Below are 12788 nucleotides of genomic sequence, written 5' to 3' on the forward strand. Positions count from 1 at the left end.
CGTATTGTTGTTTAATTTGAGGTAGTTTGAATCCATCCATGATTTTATGTCATTTAAGCAGTCAAGCAGGGGCTGCAGTGATGTCTTAGTTTTATGGTTCAGGGGCAAGTATATTTGAATGTCATCTGCAAAGCAGTGGAAGGAGACATTATATTTTTCAAAAATTTAAGAGAAAAGGACAGGGCCTAGAAAGGATCCTTGAGGTACCCCACATGTAAGTGGGGCCTTCCCAGAGGTGTAGTCACCCAGGTGGACAGAGAAACTCCTATCTGTTAAGTAAGACTCAAACCACCTGAGTGCTGTACCTTTAATCACTACAAAGTTTTCCAGGCGTGATATTAGGATTGCGTGATCGACCATGTCGAAAGCGGCCGTCAGGTCTAGGAGCACTAGGACAGCAGAATCTCCTGTATGTGATGTGTTCTTCCCTGAGGCATACCACATCCTTCCAACAAGGTCCGTGGAAATCTGTCGTGTTTTTTGAGAAATTTTGCTTACAATTAAAGAACAAACCAACCAAAATAAATGGACAGGGGTGAAAAAATAACCTCCGAGGCAGAGGAAAATATATTGCAAGTTCAAATCTATTAAGACAACCCAGATAGATTCCAAATTTAAATCATATTGCTGAAATTTTTTGACCAAAATATATTATATGCTTTCTCAAGTAAGAATAACAATGTAGCTTTTTAAAGAAAATTAAAGAGTTCAAAGGTTCTATCTACAATACACTTGATCTAGACAACTGTGATAGTATTCTGGCAGTTCCCTGGTAGGTATCCCTCAAATACAATGCACATGTTTTTACACAATAAAGAAAAATGAGAAATGAATCCCTGCAGAGACTAAAACAAACAAAACGGTTAAAGTATAACATGTAAGCACATGGATTAGGGCAAGAAATGAGAAACTGTAAATGGAGCAGAACAACTCTTAGAAGGAAGCAGAACAGCGAAGGATGAAAGAGAAAATAGTCCAGGGAAGAAACTCCCAGGACACAAGGCCAAATTCAGTCTCTGTTCCGAGAACTGGATGGTGGAACGATGTTTCTTTCTTCCTAATCGAGTGAAAGAATGTGGTCAAGCAGTAATTATCTCCTTCCAAATTACATCCTGGACCTTCTCCCTAATTCGCTTTAGCAAAACAAATGATCCATTCCTCCGCGGCAGCTTTTCTCGCTGCGCACTGATAGTAACACACATATAAGTCATTGGCCTACATTTCTCCAGGCCTCAGGCTGCACCTCTTGGTTGTTTTTAATAAATATTTAAATTTCAGGCTATCAAATAATAATGGAAACTCTTAGACTGACTCAGGAAAGGTATAAATTCAGAAATGCGCCAACGTACAGTCACTAAGACAGACACACACAGTCACACACGTTAGAGAGAAGGGTCTGAAGGTCCCTCGAGTCGTCAGTGACCTCAATCTCCGACTTGGTCCCCTACATGCAGAACCCAATTTATTAAATGTTTGAGAGATACATTTAATTACACAACCAATGTCGGGCTAAAAGCAAAGAAGGGCACGGTCCTGCTGGGTCAAATTTGCCAGTGTTTCTATTTTAAGCACAAGGATGACTTATTTAAACCATCCAACCCCAGTGACGTCAACAACGCTCACAACGTCCCAGCATCTGGCATAGCAGACTCTCAACCCTGTGTGCATGTGTTTTACACATTTGACTATCAGTGCTACATGAAGACACACGCACACACACACACACACATCTGCCAGCATTGTCTATATGTGTCTCGGCACTGGCAATATGTGCAACCTGGGGTTTGTTGTGCACCACTCTTTGCACTGCAGTTGGGAAAATGACAGCTCCATCTCGACTTCCACGAGTCAATCAGCAAGACCAAAAAATCACTCGAACAAACCATCGCTGAGTGTCAATGTAACAGTTCTACATCTTTTTTTTGGCAGTTTATATCGCAAGGGAACAATGGGGCCAGTCCGAGAACGGACGAAGCCCCACAGCCATCAGCTTTGGATGCTGACTGTTGTAGCATGATGTTATGCGTGAGTGAGTGATTAAGCCCTGGTTGTGCATACACGAGTGTGTATGTGTGTGTGTCTGTGCGTGTGTGTGTCTGTGTGTGTTGCTATGGTAACTTGGGTGTAGGTTTGGATGCCCCACGGAGAACCCTTGCAGCTCGCTACAAGGCCAGAAGCTCTGCCTCCAGGGACTGGGGGTGCTGGCGGTTAATGCTGTGCTAGTTGAGGTCCATGAGATGTGTGATAGGCAGCTGGACAACATCTGTCTGACTGTGCGAGGGAGTGACTGTGTGCTCACAATGTATGTATGTGTGTGTGTGTGTGTGTGTGTGTGTGTGTGTGTGTGTGTGTGTGTGTGTGTGTGTGTGTGTGTGTGTGTGTGTGTGTGTGTGTGTGTGTGTACATGTTTTCTATCTGCGGGCACTTCCCAAAAAAAAAGCACAAAAAATATGAGCACGAATTAGCAGATGATTTTGGGATGCTGTCCAGTTCTCTCTGCCTTCCCCCACTGCTGACGGCCCTGGAGTTATTCCAAGCCTCCCGCTGTCCGGCTTCTGTTGCTTCAGTCTGAAGGGCCTGCCTCGTATTAACACGCACAGAATAACAAATGTAATTAACTCTTGGTGAGACTTGACCATGGCAGGAAAAGGGCCACTGGAGAGAGGCGAGCAAGTGTCACAAAAAAATGAAACAAGAGTGTGAATGGACGGGGAGATGTGGAGATGATGACAGCTGCAGGCGGAGAGGGCACCGGAAATTGGGGGTGAGAAACAGAGGATAACACTATAACAACGTGATAACAGGGAATGTGAGGACACGAGCTAGCTTCCAGTGGACTTCCCCAGAGCGAAATGTAGCAGCGTGTGAATAATTTAACCTAAAGGCGGGAGCCCCTGAGGCCCGAGTGGACATCTGGTAAAGGATGCATCAGGGATAATCCACCCTAAACACTAATTAGAGTGCTCTAACATTTCATCATTAACAGGCATTCATGACTGCTTACTTTTTCATTTCACATAATGTCATCAGTGTCACAAGGAGCTTTTTGACAAGCTGTTGTAGCTCTGTGCTGCTTTCCTGCTCAAAAACCCAGTTGTATTAACTCCATCACACTGTTCAGCTCAAAAGGTTGATGATGCATCACTGAAACTATTTTGGCCCTCACCAAAATGTTCTTTGTATATTTGAATCGAAGGTTAACAAGTGGGATTTCCACTTTTCAGAAAGAGAGCGTCAGAAAAGCTCAATAGCAGTCAGCATAGCTGCTCCCGCAGGATTCCCTGTACGGTGCAGCCAACACACACATGTGTAAGCAAAAGTATGAACACACTATCTCTGCCTTCAGTGCACACAAATCATTTGCCCATCACGGAAATCAAACAAATGGCTTTTTTTCACTTAAAGCACAGGCCCACAATGTCAAAATCTGAAGACGTCAAAGAAGGCTTATGAGGAACAGATGTCTCAGGAGCAGGAAAAGATTGAGGACGAGTCGAAGCTCTATGATACAAACAAGCCCCAATGAACAAAGCGAGAAGCAGACGAGTAACTCACCTGTTTCCAGTTGTCGAAAATTATGACTTTGCTGTCCTCGTCGTCGACCGTCACCGAGCACTCGTAGCCCTCACCTGCAAACAAACACCCACGTCACACACATCAGCACACACAAAGCATAAAAAAACACCACAACACACTGTAGGGCGTATATACCAGTGTTGTCGCAAAAATATATGCAATACAAAATGTGTACATTTATTATAATAGTGCCACAGTAAAAATGTCATCTCAAGTTATTCTAGTTCTTAAAAATTGTCCTTGACCTACTCCGGAACAAAATCAGTTTCTGGAGTTGTTTAAAATGGGTTTAAAGAGGGACATTTTTATGCTCTAATGTCGAGGCAATATTCCACATGTTTCTTTCCAACTTAGCTCTTGTAAAATAACCCAAACCAACAATATTTCAGTCTATTTTATCCGGCCCTGCCTCCCTGCCTACTTTAGAGCTCTTAGCTCCAAACCCATTTGTTCTTACTGAAAATGTTCATCTTTAAAGATTGAGTACAAATAGTATTTTCAACATTGCTCAGTAAAAATGCTATGTACTGTAAATTCCTAAAACCCCTGAGCACTCTAGTCTTTAACATTTGGAACACAAGATGGATTACATACTGCATTTGTTGGGGACAATTTCTAACGGAAAGTGATATATATATACAGTAGTGCTATACCGAGTTTTAATGGTAGCAGGATAGTGCATGTGGTAGTTATTCAGTGTAATCTACAGTGTCCACGCTCATGCTAAATGAAGCTTGCACACTGTATCCCAGTCAAAGCTCAAAGACTCATAGTTTCTGGGCAACAATGGAGTTCAGAGGAATAAGATTATATATTGTTAGACTATTAGTCCGATTTTACGTGAAATTATTAAATAAAAAGTACAGAAGAAAAAGATAATTTGGCTTGAAAAAGACCCACTGTGTTTACTGTTTGTCAGGTCTATTTTAAGGTACCAGCACGCCAAAGCTCCTGTTGTTAATCCTCGACTGTCTGTTACTGGTAATTACTTGGTGAAGACATGTATTGATTAGAGTCATTCCAGTCAGGAGGTTGATCTGAGGCTGGAGCTTCTATTCGAATGTATCAAACAGGGTCAGTTAAACAGATGAATGTTTCTTTGTGATTTCGATGTGTAGCTCATAGAATAATTTAGCACTCTTCTAAAGTTCCCATGCATAATATGATTCCCTATCAGGGAAACATGTACAAGCTACTTGGATGAAAGTGCTTTTCCTGCCCATTTATGATGCATGAATCCAAGCGTAGTTCATCTGCGCTAATGAATACTGTATGGTGTGAGCGATGGGTGTGAGTCAGAGGCATGTGAGCTTCTCCAGGACCTGGTGACACTAACAAATTGATCGACTGAGGACCAGAGCTGATTATCGCTGGTGTTGCAGTAAACAGTGCGACAGGCCTACTGACTGACGGGCCGGAGGGGAGGCAAAGTGAATCAAGGCTGATTCAACAGCTATTTACACAATGAAGAGAATATTCATTGGCTTTCTTGCTGACTACTAACATATCTGTCTAGGAAGTAAGTTCGTTTAGCATACTTAGAAACTGGAGATACAAGTAGCATGGCTCAGATCAAAGATGCAAGCTATCAGCTAGTTAGCTAACTCAAACATACCTAGAAGCTGGGGAAATAATGCCGCGTTCCATTGAACCTCGGAGCTCGGAATTTCCGGCCCCCGAGTCGGATGTAACTGGAACGACCCCTAAAGTCGGAATTTTGACTTAGCACTAACTGTCATTAAACGTGTTGTACACATAGTACTGTCCAATTACTGTCTGTGGATGTGTTACTATTGTGTTAGTAATGCGTATTTATTAACTGTTTTTGCTAACAATGAAAAACAAACAATTTTCACCCACCCCTCCATCGGCACAGTGGTGAGTAGATACTGAGTGAATACATTTTTTTGGTGAACTATACCTTTAAGGCTGTTTCCTCCTGTTTCCAGCTAACTAGTTGCTAGCGCCAGCTACATAGCTAACATACGTTACTATTATTATCTAACGTTGGGCAAGAAAACAAATAAGTGTTTCCCAAAGGGTTAAATTGTTCCCTTGAAATACAGTTAAAGGGAAAATCTGAGCTGTCTAAAGCTGTAGGGGAGAACAGGGTAAGTCGAACCAGTAGGTTAGATGAGCCACCCCCTGTATCTAGATAACCATAAAAAAAATAATCATGTGACCACAAATTAAGGAAGTATAGTCGACATTACTCATTCCATATTTGACTCAAGCACATGGAGAGTGGTAAGCAAACCAGAGCAAAATGTTACTAAAGGTTTCAATCTTGTATCTTCATTTAAATAGATATGTTTTTGACATTATTACATGTAAATTTAAGTCAATGTAAGCTACAGAACAAGGTCATAAACGTAACGTAACTGTTGATCTGAGCTACAATGTGAAACGGTTCTGTCAAAATGGTGGTTGTGGGGTAAAACGAGCCAGTGATCTGGGGGTAAATTGAGCCAATGGTCAGTAATTGTTCACTGCACACACACACACACACACACACACACACACACACACACACACACACACACACACACACACACACACACACACACACACACACACACACACACACACACACACACACAAACTCTCTCTGTGTCACTGTTACAAGTTCATGTAAGTGTTTGATCACTGTTCCAAGTTTTACAATGTTAATGTAATAAATACCTTGTTGACTAATATTAAGTTTAAGTACCACAAACATGCTGTACGTATACAAAAGTACAAGTACTTTATTTCTGTAGCTAGCTGTTAACACACAAAGATCAGTTTAATCCTTCTCTAAAATGTTTAAGTAACATGTTGAACAACAATAAACAAATATGTGTTTTTATTTTAAGTATAAGTTTTTCCTTTCGTTAAATTGATGACATGGATTTTGTGTATAAGTTTTTAATGGTGGCACCATTTACCTATAGAGGGCTCAATATACCCCATCACTGTGATCATAATACCCCCACCTTGGGGTAAGATTTGCCAAAGGACCAACTTTCTTTGATCGGTCATTCTTCTGAAACCATTATAATTAGATAACTTGGTTTAATTTCCATGGGTACACAACACCCGAGGAATAAATAGTAACTTCTGTTTTTGCAGTGAAATCATCAAATGTAAAAAGAGGCTCATCTTACCCCGTTCTCCCCTACTTGGCTGGACTGTGTGAAGGCTGAATGAGTCGAGATAAATACAGCATTGATCACAACAAAGACGTCTGAACAAAGCTTATCTAGACCTTGAGATTGATTTCAAAAGGTTCTCAGTCCTGCCATAGATTCACATGCACACAAAGACACACACCACACATCCCTGTGTAGGCTATTACCGCATGCTTGTGTCTCAGAGTCTATAGAGAGGGATCTGTCGGACTGCCCGGCCAGAGATAAGGCCAGTGACGACTTGCCCACGCCATTCTGTCCCAGCAGTACTATTCTCAAAGCTCCGCCGTGGCTGTGGTAAGTTGACTGTGCAGCTGCCGATTGGCTGGAGGACTGATCCCGAGCCACCGCTGTGTCACTGATGGGCAACGTGGCAGGATGCTCCAAGCCCGGGATCCAATCGCAGTCCTCGGACACAGCTTCTTCCCTCCGCAGCTGGTGTTTGACAGGCAGGGGTGTGCTTCCTCGCCGCAGGGGGGGCGCCGTGGTGAGAAACATACTGTACTAGAATGAAATGAACACAATAAAAAAGGCCTATGTGTAAATATAGTAATGAGCCACTGCACAGCCAGATATTGGGTTTTGTTACCTGGAGTACCTTGAAATAAACCGGCTGTGGATCTACCTGTAACACTGTCTATTCTTGTAAACGTTAACACTGGAGGATGGGGTGGCAGTGGAAGTGGTTTGTGTGTGTGTGTGTGTCTGTCTGTCTGTCTGTCTGTCTGTCTGTCTGTCTGTCTGTCTGTGTGTGTGTGTGTGTGTGTGTCTGAGTGGGTCGAGGGTGGGGGGGTTCTCTGTGTGTGAAAGAGGAGGGAGGTGAAAATAATGAAGGTGAGATGGACGAGTGGCAGTGTAAGAGAAAGATGCTGATGAAGATGCAGTGTTTCAAAGGGAAACCTACAAGAGGAAGAGTGGAGATGGCGTTGAGGGAGACATGGCGGGAGGAGCGCTGCTGAAAGGATGGCAGGGGATAAAAGAATCCCAACACACAGCAGGGTTAGGGTTAGGGTTAGAAAAAGAGAGGAGGAGGTATGTTGATAGAGAAAGAGGGAGGGACAGAGGAAGAGGCCACAGCAGTGTGTAATAAGAGCAGAAGTGCGGTTAGGTGGCTGTATTGGGTGCAGCATGAGCGCAGCATGAACACATAAAAAATAGGTCAAAAACATAAAGTCTTGATCTCCATCCCTGGTTATTTAAAACTGAGAAAGCTGTTAGTGGTGTTCTCCAGAGCAATAACGTGGCTGCGAAAAAAGTGCGTGTGACTAACTGTGTGCGTGCGTGTGCATAACTGTGTGTGTGTCTGCAGCCGCAGCAGGTCAACCATTGACGACCCTCATCAATATTAATACAGCAATTAATCTAGCTCCAGTGACACCCCTGGGCGACTGTGGCACAGCATCTGCCTGCAAAAGCTAAGTACAGAATCGGGCACTTAATTAAAGGGGATTGACACAATATCAGGGATGTATTAGAAATCAACACAACAGTGTAAAGTCACACAAATTGCAATGAGCTGAATCAGGACCTCTCTAAAACAATGTCAACTACAACACCTGAGTGTTTCAGAAGGTTAGGAACAACTGCAGGGCTGTGTAAAGGATTGTATTGGATTGTGAGATTGTACAGGTGTACCCAAGAAACTGGGGACTTTGTCTCAAGCAGCTTAGATCTCTCATGAGTTTGCTGTGTTTTTCCCATTTGATGTTGTATAATGAGATGATCAATTCTGTATTGGTTCCGTTGAATACTAAAAAAAACATGCAGCTTAGTACAGTATAGTAAATTAATAAAGCAGTGTATCTCATGATATAGTACTTTAGATTATGGTACGGTACAGTGTAGTGTGGTATTGTGTTCTGTGATGTATTGTGTAATTCACGTTGGTACAGTGTAGTGTATTAAAGTAAACGTTTACTAATTGGTAATATATTGTTGTATATGGGAATATGATAAAATGTAGTATATATAGTATAATAGTACAGTACGTTATAGTATAGTAGAAATGTATTGTACAATATAGAATATTGGACAGTATATTGTAATGTAATATATAGTATTGTAAAGCAGTATAGTATAGTATAGTATAGTAGTAGTGTTGCAGCATATGTTTAAGGTGTGGCTTCTTGTGACACAGTTGGCTTGCTACTTGGTCTGTCTCTCTCTTTTGCTCTCAATCTCTCTATCTCTCTCTCTCTCTCTCTCTCTCTCTCGCACACAAACAAAAACACACACGCTCCCACACACACACACACGAGGTAGCTCAATTAAGTTAATTGAACGAGCTAATCAATTAAGCATGGCCTTTATTGTCAGTGGCGCTCAGGGGAGCCATACATGCAGAAACAGGAGACTGTGAGCCAGTGTGTCAGGGGTTAATCTCCTTCTCTCGCCAGGCTGTCGAGAAAACTGGGGCAAACAACAGTGTACAATACAAAATTAATACTACAGGCAGTGTCTCTGCAGCCAAATTACACTCACTGCTGCTGCTGCTGTGAACCTGCTGCAGCCACAGAGTATCTAGTAAACTTGTGATCGTTCCTGACCACGCTCACTGTTCTTTAAACTTCAATTTAGATGATTGTAATGTAGGTATATGAAATCATTTATGATGAATAACATGTCCACACTATAGAGGGAGCAAAGATAGCCTGGAGCTATGGATTTAATACCTGCAACCCAGACTAAGGATTTACTGCAAACACATCACAGCTATAATCACAGGGCTGAAAATATAGCTGGCGCCTAAAAAATGTGAGCAAGTGAAGTTTACTATAAAGTCTCTACAGAGTGGTACAGACTCACAGAGAGTCCCTGGAGGCCTGATGGTGTTCAGAAATCCTCTCCTGAGGGGGAAGATAAGAAATCACCCAAATTCTGAGCTTAAAAAAATAAGTGTGACTGAGAGGAACCAATGTGAGCTGCATAAAAGCAGAGCTGCACATCAGACAGAGAGAGAGAAAGAGGTTCAGAGAGAGATGGAGGGAGTGTGTGTGTGTGTGTGTGTGTGTGTGTGTGTGTGTGTGTGTGTGTGTAGTCTGGTCTATTGTGAGGAGCGCACGAGGTGTGGTGCGTGGCCTTACCTGGTCAGCCATGGTTATTAATATATCTTCTCTTTATGGAACAAGTGCTGTAGTTGCAACCTCCTGCGCCTCAGGTCATCTGTGCAGGCTGCAGACCCGGCATCGTCTTCACCACGGCGGCAAGAGACGGCGCACAAAAGAGACGCACCACATTTCATCTGACATGATCATGTTATTCTTCCTCTCACTCCTGCGCGTAAAGCCGCCTCCTCCTCCTGCTCCTCCTGCTCCTCCTGCTGCTGCTGCTGCCGCCGCTGCTCGGGACTGGGAGCCAGTTGCACGGGGACGCGCGGCGCATGGACAATTCACAAAGGTGTTAGTTGGCAGGGCGGAGTGAGGATGAGGAGGATTACACCTGCGCCCCAGTTTGGAAAAGAAGGCGACGTGCTATAGGAGTAAGAAGAGGAGGAGAGAGAGAGAGCCATCCGCACAGCGCATCACCTCCTGTCCTTTGGTTGCCCCAGCTGTTACTGCGCTCCCCTCCATACCTCCAGTTCATACCTGAGTCTCTCTCTCTCTGTCTCTCTCTCTCTCTCTCTTTATTGGTTGCGCGTGCTTGAGTGAGAGCAGAGGGACGATGGGGGAGAAATAGTGCCCCTCACCTCCTCCCTCCTAAAGCGCAACCCAAATGGCTCAGACGCACGGGTTCCTTCAAATGTGTGCCTTTGTCTAACACCGGTCTGGGCTTTTTCCCGGTGTGTTTCAATCGGGTTTTACGGTACACAATCATTTGTTCTGTTATTGTCGCTGTGATGTGAAGCGGCCGCCAGAGGGAGGCAGAGAGAAGCCTCATGGAGAAGGTGTCACGTGCTCAGAGGCTTTTTTTGTCCTGGTACAACCTCAGATAAGAAGTTTAGGAATCTGCTGTATTCAAGCTTTATACGACGATGGAATGATGGGACTTGCTAAGAAAAGGCTCCTTTTCCTAATTAACGCCCCCCCACCATTACGGTTGAACTTCTTTCATAGGACCCGTATATGCTCCGATATACTCTTTAATAAACAGTAAACCTGAGGATAACTGGAGAACCCTTCGGAAACAAGACCTCAATAGACCTTTTCCTGAGGATATGTGGGAGGCAATACTAAAACAGTTCATAAATCATCCCTACACTGCAGACGCAGCTTCGTCAAATTTAAGATACTCAGTCGTATCAGATACTCACCTTTCTAAAACTAAGGGAAAATATGATGGATGAAATGCAGCTCCAGAGACTCTGTTCCACATGTTCTGGGCCTGTGCCAGCCTTCGCTCCTTTTGGGAGAAAGTGTTTACATCTTAAGGCATTTGGCTACAATCGAAGCTATAATATCTCTGATATGGGAGCCGCCATATCAGGTGATATGGGAGCCAGAGTCTGTGCAGTAGCGATCGTGGGACGGAGATGCGGTATCAAGGTCCCGCCGATGCACACGCACACCGGAGTCAGTCAGCTTTCAATCATGATCATTTCACCCTGTTAATACATCATCAAATAACTAACTTACTAAACTTACTGATGAACACTTTAACTAAGAGCTAGCTAAAAGGACTGAAACCATCTTTGAGAAACACTAAGAGAGTTCCCAGGATTACCAACCCTAGTTTTAACATGTAATTTGACTTTTTAATTTGGTCCATATTCAGTTCATTAACACGAATAAGGTGGGATTGATGACCCTTACTGCAGCCGGCCACTAGGGGGGCGATCAAGATGATTTGGCGTCACTTTGGGGAAGCTGTCATGTTGTGTATCTTTTTATACAGCCAGTGACTTGTCAGGGGGAACACTCTCCACTCTGTGGCTCTTCATCTTTCTGAGGTGTGGAAAATAACAAAAAGGAACTGTATGACAATTTTGGTGCTTGACACGTGATATCTCAGTCCATTCCTTTCCTACAGTTCTTACAATTAAACTCACAATCAAATCTTAAGAAACACTAAACACGCTTTTATGGATGGCCTTGTTGTTGATCAGGCTGTTGATGATGGTGATGCCTTTATTAAACATCAAATTTGTAATGCTTTTGGTTACCTGGTACAAACTGTTATTCTTTTTGTCCTCATTTCTCTTTTTCATTTCATACCATTCCTCTCCAAAATGCCCATCAAGGGGACTTTGACACTGGTGTAAAGTAAAACCTGGATGCTCATAGCTCTTTGCCTTAAACAGATCATCCCTGTGGGACTTAAGTACTGTTAAATGACAGTGAATGTCCTGACATCCTTTTAAGGCCATTGTGGTAAATGCCTGTCACACTCAAATCAATACCTCTCCAAAACGCTGATCCGGATGATGAAGTCTCTTCCATCGTAATACCCATCTCCTGAAGCCCTAAGATATTAATCTTCTCTCATTCTCACACTGCAGCCCTTTCTGCTCACTGACGCTCTTCGCTGAGTATTTTTCAGAAGTACAACAGGCCTCCTGACACGTCGGCAGGGCTGCACTAAACACACTGAATGGAAATGGGAAGGATCCTCTCAATGGGCCTGCTGAGCGTGACTTAAATTTTAAGCTTTCACTGATCTGTAGACGTAATTAAGTCTCATCAGGACATCAGCGCTCGCTGCTGCTTCTGACTGTGTGAGAGGATCACAGCACAGACAGATGACACAGATAAGCGCTGTCATTAGCCACCAAGACGGTATCGACACAAATAGGCCTTCTCCCTGCCAATGGAAGCATTCAGTCATTAGAATGTGGAGCGGTGCAGTCTGGGAGAGATCAGGCGGTCAAGGGGTAAACCAAAGGTTTCTTAGGTGCCAATAAGATGCAAGGTGCGAGAGTACTTTATGCACTTATCGTCATCACATGCCAACCATCCACAGATCTACAGCAGATAACGGCACAGCTGGATTTGAATTACCTTCTTCCCATCCAGTGTAATTAAATATGACATGGTGGGTGAATATGACTTGTGTGTGTGAAAATGGATTATGCGAACAGATGTTTTGGCCAACTGTTACTAAAGTATA

General features: G+C 43.3%; 1 protein-coding gene across 1 annotated transcript in view; it reads right to left on the reverse strand.

Annotated features, from left to right (window-relative positions):
- Positions 1 to 10520, reverse strand: part of rem2 (RAS (RAD and GEM)-like GTP binding 2) — a 28398-nt gene extending 17878 nt beyond the window's left edge. Inside the window, exons 1-3 of the mRNA XM_035169252.2 lie at positions 9830 to 10520; positions 6914 to 7250; positions 3556 to 3629 (exon numbers count right to left, since the gene is read on the reverse strand). Of these exons, the coding sequence (XP_035025143.1) occupies positions 3556 to 3629; positions 6914 to 7250; positions 9830 to 9841 (423 nt within the window). The 5' untranslated portion in view covers positions 9842 to 10520. The remainder of the gene's footprint in view (positions 1 to 3555; positions 3630 to 6913; positions 7251 to 9829) is intronic.
- Between the last annotated feature and the right edge of the window lie 2268 nt (positions 10521 to 12788).

This window comes from Hippoglossus stenolepis, chromosome 11 (genome assembly GCF_022539355.2).
Source record: "Hippoglossus stenolepis isolate QCI-W04-F060 chromosome 11, HSTE1.2, whole genome shotgun sequence".
In the NCBI taxonomy this organism is placed as follows: domain Eukaryota; kingdom Metazoa; phylum Chordata; class Actinopteri; order Pleuronectiformes; family Pleuronectidae; genus Hippoglossus; species Hippoglossus stenolepis.